This window comes from Pteropus medius, unplaced genomic scaffold, assembly GCF_902729225.1.
Source record: "Pteropus medius unplaced genomic scaffold, Ma_sr-lr_union100, whole genome shotgun sequence".
NCBI classification, from domain to species: Eukaryota; Metazoa; Chordata; class Mammalia; order Chiroptera; family Pteropodidae; genus Pteropus; species Pteropus medius.
This window is the reverse complement of record NW_024347793.1, coordinates 728,360-743,669: the sequence shown is the minus strand read 5'-3', so window position 1 is coordinate 743,669 and position 15,310 is coordinate 728,360. Positions and strand designations below refer to the sequence as shown.

General features: G+C 57.7%; 1 protein-coding gene across 2 annotated transcripts; it reads right to left on the bottom strand.

Annotated features, from left to right (window-relative positions):
• Window positions 1–4,693: 4,693 nt before the first annotated feature.
• Window positions 4,694–14,851, bottom strand: TNFAIP8L1 (TNF alpha induced protein 8 like 1). 2 transcript variants are annotated; one of them, XM_039878410.1, is made up of 2 exons: window positions 14,709–14,851; window positions 4,694–7,047 (listed from the first exon to the last, which is right to left on the bottom strand). In XM_039878410.1, the coding sequence occupies exon 2, from the start codon at window positions 7,040–7,042 to the stop codon at window positions 6,482–6,484; it is 561 nt and encodes a 186-aa protein (XP_039734344.1). In that variant the 5' UTR covers window positions 7,043–7,047; window positions 14,709–14,851; the 3' UTR covers window positions 4,694–6,481. The 2 variants fall into 2 exon arrangements, with proteins under 2 accessions (XP_039734344.1, XP_039734345.1); XM_039878411.1 differs by lacking the exon at window positions 14,709–14,851 and adding an exon at window positions 13,493–14,346.
• Between the last annotated feature and the right edge of the window lie 459 nt (window positions 14,852–15,310).

Here is a 15,310-nt window from a genome sequence, read left to right as displayed (position 1 = left end):
AAATTGGACCTGTCGGCAATGGCCACAGACGTGTGACATTCGCCTGCAGCCTCAACTTAAAAGGCAAAATCTGTCAATACTTCGACCCACCGTCGAGAACCACCTGACGGCCCACTGAACGGAAGTCCTGTATCTAAGGATATAAAGAAGCCACGTCGAGCCTGGTAGAGGGTGTGGAACGGGCAGGTCCCACACCCACGCATGGCGGTTAAGACTCCGGAGGGATGTGTCAGCTGTGGGAGGTCCCCCCTGGGGAGCGCAGGGTCCTGGCCCCACACTGGGCTGCCCAGCCCAGGCCACCAGTGCCGGGAAGAGACCCCGTGACATCTGACTGCAAACCAGTGGGGGACTACGTCCGGGAGAGACCAAGGGCTGCTAGATACCGAGGCGCTGTTGTAAGGGCCCACGACAGACTCGCTGTCACAGGCTCCCCCAGCTCCAGCGTGGGGCGGGTCAGCCGTTCACAAAGCACCAGGGGGCTGGCGGGGCGGGGGCCGGGCGAGTCAGACACCATCGCTCCTTTGTTGAGCCCTCCTCCTACCCAGCCGGCAGGCCCAGGCAGGCACCTTATCTGAGTCTCCATGAACCTGGCTAACGGTTTTACACCCCCCCCCGCCCCCGGTGATTCCGAGACCCCGCCCCACCCGACTTGCTTGCCCGGCCAGACCCCTTCCAGCCTTGGCTCATGCTGCGGACTTTTCCCCTAGACCCTCCAACCTCACACGAGTGGTGGCTGCCCTGGGCTTGCGCTGCAGACTCCTCAAAGATCCACAAACCCCACGCAAGTTCCACCAGACTCTCAAACGTCCATAAACCCCAGACGAGCAGTGGCTGGCCTCGGTGTTCTCGCCAAGCGGCCTCAGCCCAGCACAGGTGGTGACTGGTCTCAACTTGAATTTTAACTCCCTTCAGGTGGCCCCAAGCAGTGGCCAGTCTTGGCCTGGAACATAGCTCAACTGAGTAGCCACAGACAGACTTGGCACAAGTGCCCGTGGGCTGGCCTCGGCTCGCATCGTGGTGCCCGCCAAAGGGTCCCAAGCTTGGCAACAGTGGCAGCCGGCCTCAGTTCACACCACAGCCTCTCCTGAGTGCCTGTAGGCCCAGCATGCCTGGCAGCCAAGCACAGTTCCCTGTCCAGCTCCCACCATGCAGTCCCAATCCTGGCACAAGGGGCAACTGCCCTTGGCCTGTATGAGCCCCCCCCACCAGCACGATGGTGGCTGGCTGGAGACCATACCAGAGCTCCGCTAATGTGACTCCCGCTCCAGGGGTGTCAGCCCCGACAACAGCTCACTCGCCAGCCCTCACAGCCAGTCTGCATGAGGGTCACCCCACTCGCCAACATGCCAGCGGCAGTCAAGGTTCAACTACAACGGCTGAGCACACACAATCCACGCAGGGGACACCCCCGGAGCACCCGGCTCAGGTGACCGAGGAGACAGTGGCACTCTGCCCAACAGGACACCTACTACGTAAGACTACTCTGTCAAGAACGGGAGACAGCAGATCTTACTAATACACAGAAACGAACACAGAGAGGCAGCCATAACGAGGAGACAAAGAAACATGTACCAAATGAAAGAACAGTAGAAAACTCCAGAAAAAGGACTAAATGAAAGGGAGACAAGCAATCCACCAGACACAATTCAAAACACAGGTTATAAGGATGCTGAGTGAACTTAGGGGAAGAGTAGATGAACTCAGAACTTCAACAGAGTTGCAAAACATTAAAAAAGAGATTATAATGAATGAACTAGAGCAGCGGTCCCCAACTTTTGTGGCACCAGGGACCGGTGCTCCTATGAGAATCTAACGCCTGATGATCTGAAGCGGAGCTGAGGCGGTGATGCCAGCGCTGGGGAGCGGCTGTAAATACAGATGAAGCTTCGCTCACTCGCCCACTGCTCACCTCCTGCTGTGTGGCCTGGTTCCTAACAGGCCATGGACTGGTACCGGCCCACGGTCCAGGGGTTGGGGACCCCTGCTCTAGAGGACATTGACAACAGATTAGATGAAGCAGAGGATCATCTCAGCAATCTGGGAAACAAGGCAGTGGAAAACACCCACTTGGAACAGAATAAGAAAAAAGAATTTTGGAAAACGAGGACAGTTTAAGGGACAACATCGAGCGTACCAACATCTGCACAGGGGTACCAGAAGGAGAAGAGAGAACAAGGGATTGAAAACCTACTTGAAGAAATAATGACTGAAACCTTCCCTAACCTGGTGAAGGAAACAGACCTATAAGCAGAGAGTCCCAAACAAGATGAACCAAAGAGGCCCACACGGAGACCCGTCATAATTAAAATGGCAAAAGTTAAAGACAAAGAATTTTAAAAGTAGAAAGAGAAAAGGAGCTTGTTACCTGCAAGGGAGCTCCCATAAGACTTATCAGCTGATTTCTCAACGGAAACTTTGCAGGCCAGAGGGATTGGCAGGAAATATTCAAAGCGATGAAAAGCAAGGACCTACAACCAAGATGACCCAGCTAAGCCATCGTTCAGAATCGAAGATATAGAGCTTCCCAGCCAAGGAAAAGCTAAAGGAGTTCAACACCAAACCACTATTACAAGAAACGTTAAAGCGTCTTGAACAGAAAAGAAAAAAATATGAGTTAGACGACATAGGAAAGGGAAAAAAAATCTCACCGACAGAGGCAAACACTTAGCGAAAGGAGCAGATCAAACAACCGTGAAGCCAGTACAAAGGCTGGAAAGACAGAAGAAGGATGGGTGGGTGTAGTTACGACAGTAAATTCAGGGACACACACAAAAAGTAAAACGTAATGACAAAAACGGAAACATCGAGGGAGTAAAAATGGTAGTGATTCTAGAACGTGTTCGAACTCAAGTGACCATGACTTAAAACGGATTACCGCAAACACAGCTCGGTGTACGTGAAGCACTGGCGACCACCAACCAGAAGTCCACAGGAGAGACCCCGGAAACAGGAAGGAGCCCAAATACAACACTGCAGAAAGCCAGCAACGTACGAGAGAGCTACAGAACGAGAAAGGAACCGAAAAGAACCGCAAAACCAATCAGAAACAAAATGGCAATGACTGCTTAGCCGTCAGTAATTACCTTAAATGGAAATGGATTAAATGCTCCGATCAAAAGACACGGGGTGGCTGAATGGATAGGAAAACAGGACCCCTGCATATGCTGCCTACGAGAGACTCACTTTCGATCGAGACTCACACAGAGGAAGTAAAGGGATAGAGAAAGACGTTTCACGCAAATGGAAACCGGAAAACAGCTAGGAGAGCGATACTTACATCAGACAAAACAGACTTTAAAACAAGGGCTGTAATAAGAGACGAAGGACATTTCATAATGACACGGGGATCACGCCAACAAGCGGACACCCATGCCCAGCACAGGAAGCAGATACCGATGGTGGCAAGGCAGGTTGTCCGTGGCAGGGACTCAGCACCCCACCAACACCCGTGGACGGGCCTTCCAGGCAAAATAAGGACGCGCGGCCTAAATACCACATTAGTCTAGAAGGACTGAATTGATATTTTTAGGACATTTCACCCAAAAGCAGAATCTACATTCTTCTCAGGTGCACCTGGAACACTTCCCAGGACAGACTACTCGTTTGGCCACAAAACAAGGCTCAGTAAGTTTAAGACCGAGGTCATAGTCAGCTGTTAAGCATCTTCTCCAGTCACAATGCATACTTATGAAACTAGAACTGATACAACTTAACCCCCCAAAAAACCCAATCCGACTAAAAAAATGGGCAGAGGATCTGAATAGACATTTCTCCAAAGAAGACATACAGATGGCCAACAGACAGAAACGCAGATGAAACCCACAATGAGATGTTTATCCTCACAGCTGTCAGAACGGCTGCCAGGAAGTCACTAAACAAGTGCTGGCGAGGACGTGGCCAGGGAGGCCTCGTGCACTGTTGCTGGGACTGCGAACTGGCGCAGCCACTATGGAACACAGCGTGCAGATCCTGTCCAAAAGTCAAAGTCGGTCATATGACCCAGCGGTTGCATTCCTGGGTATTTATCCAAAGAAATCCAAAACACTGATTCAAAAAGATGTATGCATCCCTGTGTTTGTTGTGGCATTATTAACAGTAACCAGGATATGGAAGCAGCCTAAGTGTCCATCGATAGACAACTAGATAAAGTGGTGGTGGTGCTGGTGTGTGTGTGTGTGTGTAATGGAACATTACTCGGCCATAAAGAAGAGTGAAATCTTGCCATCTGCGACAACAACATGGATGGACCTAGGGGGTATTATGCTAAGTGAAACGAGTCAGAGAAAGACAAATACCATATGGCCTCATATGTGGAATCTGAAAAAACAAACGAACAAACTCATAGGTACAGAGGACAAACTGATGGTTGCTGCATGGGAGCGGGGGTGGGGGTCTGGTGTAAAGGGGAGGGATTAAGTACAAATTGGCAGTTAAAAAATAGTCACGGGGATGTGAAACACGACACAGGGAATACAGTCAATGATATCCTAATAACTGTGGTGTCAGGTGGGTCCTGGACTCATCAGGGTGATCGCTGTGTAAGTTACATAAATGTCTGACCGCTGTGCTGTGCCCCTGAAACTAATACAATATGGAATGTCAGCTGTAACTGACAGATACTGTGAAGGCAGAAACCCTGGGTGGGGAGAACACTCAGATGACACCAAGCGGTTCCGTCACCAGTACCACATCATGACAACGGAAGACCTGCACCTTTATTTAAATCGCCGTGCAGTGCTCTTTGGTTTTCCAAAATTAAATCTCAAATGTATCAAGTCAAGAGAGGCTGGACAGCCCAGCAGGAAACGCATACAAAGCGTCGTGTGCATTGGTAAATTCGGTCAGCAGAGCCGAGGGCAAAGGACTTCCTCTGGGGCTTCTCGGGGCACTAGAGATGCACGTTCGCTCTTGAATTTGAAGACCCGTCTCTCGACCGAAGATAAGAGGGGAGGTTGGCCGTACAACGGTGGAGGAGGAGGCAGGAACAGCTGGCTCTCGGGCGAAAGGCTTTAGCTTCTTCAGGGCTGTCGAAACCAAACCGCTGCAGAAATGCAGAAGGGCTGACCGGAAGCTGGGGTTAGTGCAATGGGCCAGGGAGAGGCGACAGGGAGTGGTGGGGACAGTGGTGAAACAGAGGGGACCTCCATGCAGCCTGACCAGCGGGCACTGCAGGCTCAGGGAGCTTTCAAGAGAAATTCCATTTAGATTGGTACGTGCCATTTCCCCCGTTTCAAACGTTGGCAGCTCGTTTCAGATGTCTCGGACACCGGACGGGGCCAAGCAGACCCATCTCCTTGCCTAACGAGGCCTGCACGCCTCCTGTTTGCAACCTTTGCCCCAGACAGATGGACCCAGTTCTCCGAAGTCACGAGGCATCATTCTCCCTCCCCCAAGGGCGCTCAGAATAACCTTCCCGACCCGTCTCGGCCAGACCTGCACTCGTGTCTTGCAACCCAGGCCCCCTTCTGACAAAAATCATCGCAAAACCACTCCCACACCCATGTGTCCATCCATCCACGGCCAGGCCGACCATCGCTCTATCTGCTGGGTTGAGCTTTGCTTTCTGAGGTCTGTCTGTCTGATAAAAAGGTTTGTTTGTGCGTGTTTTCCAAACGTGAAACGGTCCTTTAAAAACGTGCATGCAACTCAGATGGCGCTCCCCTTTCGCCCCGCCTGGGGGGCACGCTCTGTCCCCTCCCGCGTGGGAGTCAGGGCAGATGGAGGCGTCCCCACCCACACGCCAGCACCCACCGCAGCCCTCCTGTGGCTCGCTGAGCTCGGTTCCCCGGGCGGCTGGAACGGAGCCAGCGGGCAGCTGAAGCAACAGACTCTGCTCTCGGTGACGGAGGCCAGGCTGGTTCCTCCTGCGGGCTGTTCCAGGCCTCCCTCCCGGCGTCTGGGGGTGGCTGGTGTCCCTTGGCCTGTAGACCTTGTCTCTGTGTCCAGGTTCCCGTTATGGAACCGCTGTCACGGGCGTTAGCGGCCCACCGTGCCCCACCAGGGTCTCTACTCGTCTGAGTCACACTCAGACATCCTGGGGTTAAAGAGTGTCACCCTGCCACTCCCTCCCAGCTCGGCATGACCCGTGTCTGAGGCACATATAGGCCCAGGTTACATCACTGAGTGGGCGGTGCCGGCGTTCAGGTGACATCAAGTGACTCGGGGGGTGCAGACCAAGGGCCATCGCGGCTCGGGACAGGTGGACCAGAGCAGGGAGCGGTCTCAGGGTGCGTGGGGAGCTGCCGGCCTGCAGTCTGTGCGTGCCCGCCCTGAACTCCTCTCCCCAGGGAGACGGGGCGGGAGAGGCGCCACGGGGCTTTAGCACTGCTGCTTTAAAGGGCTCAGCACCCTCTGAAGGCGGGTGGCGGGGGCTTCTGTCCCGGAGTTTGGCCAGAATCAGACTGGGAAACACAGTGGTCACAGGGAAAGAAGAAAAGAGCCTACAGATCCCCGACCCCCAGCAGGAAGGCCGCGGCGGGCGTCATATGCTGTCGTCGTCCAGCATCCTGGTGAGCCCCTCGCAGATCCGGCGCAGGTGGGAGCGGTAGGGCTCGGCGGGGCCGTAGAGCGCGGCCAGGAAGTCGCAGTCGGCGAAGTGGCCGAAGACGTGGTTGATGCGGCCGTGGGACTTGGCGGTCAGGTGCGGGCCCACAGCCTGGTGCAGCAGGTCACGGCACTCGAGCAGGGCGGCGGCCAGCACGCGCCGGTCGAAGGTGAAGTCCACCTGGTGGAAGCTGACCGCCGTCATGGCCAGGCGGCGCGCCCCCTGGCGGAAGCGCTGCAGCAGCGCCAGCTCCTCCGCGCCCAGCTGGCCGCCGCGCAGGAGCACGCCCAGCTTCACCGCCACCTTGACCAGGTTCTTGACCACCTTCTGAGCCTCCTTGCGGCTGCGAGTGAACTCCTTGATGGCGCGGTACAGCTCGTCCAGCACCTCGCTGCCCGTGTCATCGATGAACGCGGCCGCCGTCGCCTTGGAGGCCACCTTGCTCAGGAGCTTCTTCTGGGCCTGCAGGGCCAGGCTCTTGGTGCTGAAGGTGTCCATCCGCCCTGCGGGGGCAAACACGGACGGCGTCAGTGCCTTCCACCGTCTCCCCAAGCCCCTGCCTCTTCCCCTCAGATTCACCCCTCAGCTCATCCTGGACACCACCTCCTCCGGGAAGCCATCCCTGAACAGCCAAACTGACAGGCACCCCTCCGGGCCACCCGAGGCCGCCCCATCCTGGCTCTGCTCCCCGACCTTGCCTCCCACTGGTTGGCCAAACCTCGGGCCACGGCAGAGGCAATGGGCCTGGCTCCGAACCTGCCACGTCTTTGGAGACTCCAGCAACTTCTCCAGAATGAATGACGGGGGCTGAGACCCGCCCCCAGCCCTCACCCACTGCCCCAGGCTCTGGTCAGAATCCACCCACACTGGCCACAAGCCGACCAGCCCAGGAATGACACGTGGGCGCCCACTCACTCCCCGGAGCCCCCACAAAGCCCGTCTTTGTGCGAGCTCAGACCTCAGGCGAAGTTCCCACCCTCGGTGCCCACCCTCCTGCCCGCAGAGGTCAAGGCTGCACGGGGATTACTGGACCCGCCTTCCCTGCCCCCACACCAGCCACCGGAACTCAGGCCAGAGCAGGGCGCTGCAGGCGGCATGTGCTCACTTCGTCATTTCCACCGGGCACTGCGTGGGTCGCCCATGTTGCAAAAGCAAATACAAAGGCCCGGAGAGGCCGAGCCACTTCCCCAAGGTCACAGAGCAACAGTGACCACCTGCCCCCAATGCCTGCCCACGTCTAACCCACTGCGTTCTTCCCAACTGACACCTGCGAGGCGCCCCCAGTCTCGGAGGGCCAGGACCTGTCCCCCTGTGACACACTAGCTCCGAGACTCAGGGTCTGCTCCCGGCTCTGGCTGCTCAGTCAAGCAACATAACCACCCCGTGCCTCAGTTTCCTCATTTGTAAAATGGGGAAGGTCAGAACTGCCTCTGTCCTGGGGCAGCAGCTCGTGGCTAACCCCAGTGCCCCTCAGGCTGTGACTGTCCCCCAAGGAAGAGGCTGGACACCACCTGGCATCCCTCCATTCAAGCTCTAAGCCATCCAGCAACCGGCCTGTGCAGACCACGGAGCGGCAGCAGCTCCAGGCTGGTCACCTGGCACATGTACCTATGCCTCCCAGGTGCCCCCTACCAGTTTCTCTAGAACATTCTATTCCGTTCCTCTACCTGGACCCCTCCTCCCATTACTCATCCTGTAAAGTCCTGCTCACCCTGCAAGTCTCAGCACCTCTTCACCTCGTGGCAGCCCCGGATTGTGTCGGGTGCCCTGGGCGCCCATCATGGTCCCAGGCACGTTGGTGTCCAGGTCCACGTCCCTGGCCGATGGTACACACGGGGGCTGCATCTCCCTCCTTCGCACCACGTCCCCAGTGGCCAGCCCTGGGCCTGGCACTTGGCGGGTGGCCCAGAAGGGTCTGCTGAGTGCATGAGGGGTGGGGTGTCTGCAGACCATGGAAATGTGGGCGCTCCCGAGGCCATGGGCCCAGTCTCCCCGGTCTACAGATGGACAGACTGAGGTTCAGCGGGGAAAGGCCTTGACCTTCTCATCCACAGGTCCTGAGGGTGGCTGCGTGGGTTCCGTAGGGGAGCTGGGCCAGTTTGCCGGCTTTAGGAAGGGCCTGGGCAGCACCCGGCTCCCACAGCCCAGAGGAAGAGGGGTGCAGGCAGAGGCTGCTGCAGCCTTCCCAGCCTCCACGCCCCTAGCACCTCTGGCCAGCCCGCAGCCCTGCCACACCTGGGCCAGCCCAGCTGCAAGGCCCCCTCCTCCGTGACCCATTGTTCTGCCAGAAACGCCCCCATTCAAGCAGCAGAGATGCCTGCTCTCCCAGGGGAGCAGGCCATGGACCAAAATAAACCGTGGCTTTCCTTCCTGCTGTGCTCACCCAGGTCGACGGCCGGCAAGCCAGGAGGCGGCCAGGCCGAGCCACGCCAGCCTTTCTGGGGCGGGGCCGCCCAGGAGCTGCGCAGGGGCTCGCGCCAAGGGGCCGGTGGCCCCGGCGCATGTGCACCAAACGCAAGAACGCCCCACTACCGTGACAAGCCACAAAAGCCCACTAAAGCTTTAGGGGCTCTGCCAGAACATTCCTTCAGTTGCTCAGTGAGCATTTATGGAGCGCCGACTGTGGACCAGGCACTGGGAATAGAGCAGTGACCAAAAGAGATCCCGTCTCTGCCTTCCCGGGGGTCCCTACCCTCTAGACCCCATGTCACCTCCTTATTACAACACAACTCGGGTGCTCCAGTACTACGCTGAAATGGGATCCACAGGCGCTACCTTCCACCTCCCCCTGCCAGTTTCAAAGTCAAATTAATAGTGACAAAGGCCACCATCTGAGGGAATCGAGAGGGTGGGGTCTGGAACGTTCCATGTTCGGTTCAATCTAGGTCCCTACGAACGTAAATGTCATCGAGCTGGACGGCTCGCGTTCCTGAATACACGAGAAAGCGGGAAGCCTACACGTCAAAAGGCGGATTTCATGGCGTGTCGATTTTATCTAAATAGAAGAATATCGGCTCCATAGCTCGGAGGTTAGAGCGCTGGTCTTGTAAATAGGGGAATATCACCTAACATTTCTCCAAAGAAGATACACAAATGGCCAATAAACAGCTGAAAAGATGGTCGGCATTACTGGCCGCCAGGGACACGGAAGTCAGAATCGCAATGCCATAGCACCCCACCCCCCACTAGGATGGCTCCTAACGAAAGACAGACAGTGACAAGTAGTGGTGAGAATGTGGGGAACGGGGGCCTCAAACACAGCTGGTGGGGATGAGAAACCGTGCAGCCGCTGCGGGAAACCACACACACACCATTACCGCGTGACCCCGCAGTTGCACCCCTAAGCGTCTCCCCGAAAGAAACGAAAACGCACGTCCACACAAAACCTAGCATGTGCTCACAGCAGCACGATTCATGTGGCCGAAAGGCTGAAGCAACCCCAATGGCTGCCAGCAAGTAGAAAAACAAAACGTGGCCACCCACGGGCTGCACTGTCACTCAGCCATGACAAGGAGCCACGCACCGACAGGCGCCACGATGCTCATTGAGAAGCCAGACACAAAAGGCCACACGGTTGTGATCTCATTTACGTGACACATCCAGAGGCAGGAAGTGGCCTAGTGGTTGTCAGGCTGGGGCAGGGGCCGTGACTGCTGATGGGGCCGGGGCTTCTTTTTGGGGCGGCGGAATGTTCTGGAATTTGAACACTTTAAAACTGAATTTATATCTCACGAAGCAGAAAACTTACTATATACATTAAGTGCACATACTTTATACCTCTGTGCCCCTTCCTGTATATATATATCTTATACCTCATTTTTATAATGTTAAAATGAATTTTAAAATGTTTAAAGCAGGATTTGGCCCAAACCGAAAATGAACGGGTCCACCAGTGGAGACTCGTGAATGGCTTCCGTGTTGCCGGGAACTCAGGAGGTGTTGGGTACGCGGCTGAGTACAAAGAATGTCCTTCCCTAAACACTCAGGCTCACTGCACCGGGCGGAGCAAGTCTATGAGCGGTTCGCCCAATGGGGACAGAGAGGGGAGTGAACACACAGCCATAAATTCCCATCAGGAAAGAGCTCTGTCTCCCCTTGATGTACCCAGGAATAGTCACTGAATATTAAAACCAGGCAAAACCCCCGCTCGTCGGCTTACGTTTTTGGCAAGATGTCAGGAAGTCACAGGGGCCCAGGGCTGCCCTGAGCGTGGCTGGATGCTTAGTGTCCCTGGCCCCTGCCCCCAAACACCAAAACATCCTGCTATTATCACAAGCAAAAAAAGCCCTCCGGATTTCCAAAACAGCCTCCTAAGAGATGTCGTCACCCACGCTAGGAGGAGGAGGAGGTGTCAGAAACCAGTGAACGTAGAACTAAACAGGATAATTTCAGAGAGAGATAAAGACCATGGGGACAGAGAGGGGAGTGACGGCCAGGGACAGGCAGGTGACCTGGGCTGGGGTGGTCACGAAGGCCTCTCTGAGAGGAGCCCCCGGAGCTGAGACTGAAAGGACAAGGTCTGGGCGGAGGCTGAGCCAGGCAGAGGGCACAGCCTGCACTAAGGCCCTGGGGCAGGCCCGTGCCCGGTGTGTCGGCGGAGCAATGAGGCCTGTCCACAGCCCCTGCCAAGTGATCCAGACAAGCCCCACACCCTAGGGGCAGGCAGCTTTCCCATCTGTGAAACGGGTGTCCAGAGGCCGAGCGGCTGTCGACTCCTGCCCTCCCTCACATCCTTCCCCAGAACTGCAGACCGGTCCACGCTTTGGACCTTGGCCGTCTGCCGACCGCGTTCCATCTTTTGGACTCCAACTTTCTCCCTCAACCCCTTTTAGACACTCCAGCTCCCATCATTAGCTGGGAACGACTCCCCATCCCCCTCTGCCCCCTGCCCCTGGCATCCACTAACCAACCCACCCTCTGTCTCCGTGGATGTGCCTGTTCTGGACATGTCACATAAATGGAATCGCACAGCGTGTGGCCTTTCGCGTCTGGCGTCTCTCACTGAGCGTCGTGTGTTCAAGGTGCATCCACGTTATGGCGAGCATGAACGCTTTAGTCCTTTTTATGGCTGAATAATATTCCATAGCTTTGTTTTAAATATCCTTTACTGTAAGTTCATAGCCTGTCACTTTTTAAAATGACAAAATTATCAGGTGGCAAAATCCCTGGAAACACAGCAAGTGGCTCTCGTGAGCGGAGTGAGCCCGCTCAGGCACGCCACTGGTCCACGGGCAGCCAGTCTCCAACACATGAATTCTTCATGCCTCACACAAAGGGTGTCAATAATTGATAGGCCTGCTCGGCAGGGCCAAGCCAGCCGCTCCGTCTCTCCTCTCTCAGCCCTGGCTGCAGCGGCCCAGGGTGGCCTGGGAGGGCAGGCCTCTGCCCACCATGGCAGAGGACCCCACAGTCCTTGTTCTACACTACCCTCTGCTGACTTCAGGGCGCCCCCTGCATCGAGCCCTTTAAATCATCACTCAGATCGCTTGGTCAGTGCCCACTTTAAATATGGTAAAAAGGGAGAAAGGAATCTGCTTGCCAGAGGTGGGGGAGACACCTGCGGTTCTCATACTGGGTTTCCCAGAGCCCTTCCTAAGGACGTACGGGCAGGGTCTGGCCACCGGCCAGGCTGCGGCCGGAGCCAGGACACTCGCACGTGTGGTCAGATTTCTACTGAGTGAAGAGTGCTCTACCCACTTATCTCTCCGCTGCCTGGGCCCGGTCCGCTGGTGCCCATGTCCGTCCTCCCTGCAGCAACCACCAGAGGGCGCGCGTGAGCACCCGAGTCAGGTCCTGCTCCTGCTGATCCACAGCCCTCCAGGGCCCCCACCTCCCTCAGGGTGAAAGCCCAAGTCCTCCCGGTAGCCCACAAGGCCCTGCACGACCTGCCCCTGTCCCTTCCCTGCCCTCCCCTCGTCCCTCTCTCCCCCTCGCTCACTCTGCTCCGGCCACAGGGGCCTCCTCGTGCCTCAAGGCCTTTGCCCTACCCCCCAGGTTTCCACACGGCTGTTTCTTGTCATTCAGGCCTCACCTCAAATGCCACCTCCGCCGGAGGCCCTCTCGGAACGCCCATCTAAACCAGCTTCCCCATCCATCAGACTCTTCACCATCTTCACGCAGTTACAGCTAAGTGTGACGATTTCCTGGATGGACGTCTGTCTCTCCCAACCCCCAAGCCTGGCTCCCAGGAGGTGCTCAGAACCTACTGCTGAAGGAATGAATGACCCCTCAGCACCGGAGAGGCACAGTCAGAGATCCTGCTCAAGGGCCCCACCGTTCAACCAGGGAAACTGCGGCCCAGAGAGACAGAGATGCCCCCGGACGACACAGTGGCACGGGCTCGTTACATGAGCCCCTCTGGCGGAGGGCTCCCCCAGGCAGACACTCCCCAACCTCCACCACCCCGCTGGAGGAAGGGGAAACTGGAGGACAGCACCTTAGAAGACCTCAAGGACTCAGCCGGAGGTGCCTCTGTGAAAGCTCAGGAGGGTGAGACTCCGGCGGAGGCCGTCTGGTGGAGGGGACCCCAGGAGAGTGTGTGCGGTGCAGCTGGGCCGGGTCCTGCCAGCTCTAGGCCCCCACCTCCCTGTCTGTAACACCGGACTGAACCCAGACAAGCGTGAGTCATTATTCAGCATCTGGCTCTAGGTGAGGCTGTTTCCATGACAACAGCTGGAGTTTTGTCTTAGGCACACTCTCAGCCCCATTTGACAGATGGGGCACTGAGGCCCCCCGCACCCACCTAATCAGATCACCAAGCAAGATTAGGGAACTAGGGCTCAGGGGACAGCTGACAAGTCCAAGGCCACACAGCAAGAGGGAACACCACAGGGCCTCGAATCCAAACCTACCTGGCTAATCCCTTTGTTTGGGGACCCCGTTGCCCCACCTGCTCTTCCCCCGAGGGTTTGAGCCCCACACCTGCCCCTCAGGAGTCTGGGCACTCACCCACCACCGGTGTCTCAGGCCACCAGACCTGCCAAGTGCAAGAAGCAGAGCCCAGGTATTTGTGTGGCTGGGGCTACGGCTCTTTGTTCCAGTTTCCATAGGTACAGCGTCCCTCCTTCGCCCCTCCCAGCTGCCCAGCCCTCGCCTGGCAGTCCCTTGGCCCGGCCCATCTAGGCAACTTGTTGTGTTTTAAAGTTCGCGCCACGGGCATGGCATAGCGACGGAGGGAACAGCCTGTAAAAGGCCCTGAGGCCATGCCTGGCCAGTGATGTGGAGGCTGGTGTGGCTGCAGGAGAGCAAGTGAGGGGGAAAGCTGGAGTGAGGGCCAGGAGGAGGCGCGCAGGACCTGCCTCCCCGCACTGAATCCTGGAAGCAGCCCTGAGCCCCAGGGAGTCACATCCCTCCTCGTTATACAGACAGAAACCAAGGTGGGAGAATCGAATCACCTGTTCAAGGGACGATGGTGAGTAGCAGAGCAGGACCCTGGTTTGCCTTATTCCAAGATCTGAACTCCCCAAACGCCCTCACTCCGCTGCCGCCCCTCAGGGCCTTCACCTCCCCCAGCTGGGCTCAGACAAACTCCGGATGCCTGTCTGCACCTGGGGCTGCCCCTCCTGCAAGACGGCCCCCAGCACAGAGGAGGTGGTGATGCCTGCAGATCTGGGTCAGCTCACCTGCCAATTACCTCAGCAGGTGACAGTCCCAGTTTACAGCTGGTAAAACTGAGGCCCCGGCTTCAGGCCACTGGGGAGCTCCGGAGTGGCCAGTCTGGGTGGGCCTGGCCTTGGCTCTCCCAACAGCCTGGACCGGCCGGAAGCCACACTCATTTCCACCTCCATGCCTTTGGCCCGGCTGCCCAGCCCGTGGAATGCCCTCCCGACTCTGGAATCGGGCCCTAGCACCTGGCGCACTGCACGGCGGGCGAAAGGGGCAGAGTCCATCAGAGTCCCCACGGTGGTGGGGGCCGCCGGCCCCAGAGCACCACCCCACCTCAGGGCGGGAAGTTCAGACCCACTGCGCCTCCCCCTAAGCCATACAGCCAGAGAGCGCCGGAGAGACAGCGGGCAAGGGGGAAACCGAGGGCGAGGGAAACGCGGGCAGGAATTCGGCAGACAGGGGTGGGGCGGGAGGAGGCTTCTCTGCGAGGCTGCGGGGGACGCGAGAGATGGAGGGCGGCCAGCTGGCCCCCGAGGTGCGCCCCGCATCGCTCTCTCACCTGCTCTCCGGGCCCGCCGTGGGTCCGACCGTCGGGGCTCCGTCCCTCGGACTCTACCCGGCAGTTGCGCGGGCGTCAGGACTCGCGCCTGATGCCGCGCGGGGAGGGCGGGGCGGGAAGCTCTGTCCCGCCCACTCGTTGCCCCGCCCCTCTACAGGCCCCGCCCCCCGCTCGGCCCCGCCCGCGCTGCAAGGCCGGATGGGGTGGGGGCGGAGGACGTGGGCTCAGCCAATGGCAGGGCGGGCGGCGTACGAAGAAGCCAATGGGAGCAGGTCACGGCGCGGCAGGGGTCGGGGCGGGGCGGGGCCTGGCGGCTCGGGGGATTCCTCCGGAATCGCGAAAGGGGCCGGATGCCGGGGGCGCCCGCGGGCGGAGGGCCCGGCCGAAGAAAGGGGAGGAAGGAGGCAGAGTCAAAAACAGAGAGACCCGGGGGAAAGAGAGGAAGACAGAGAGCCAAAAAGAAAAATAAACCGACCTGTGCGGTTCTGGACAGGCCCCTTCCTCCTTCTCCGACTCAGTTTACCCTCCTGGGTCATAGGAATTTAGGCAGGAACTAGTTTCTTAAAGTATGGGGAACCCTTTACATCAGAATCACCTGGGAG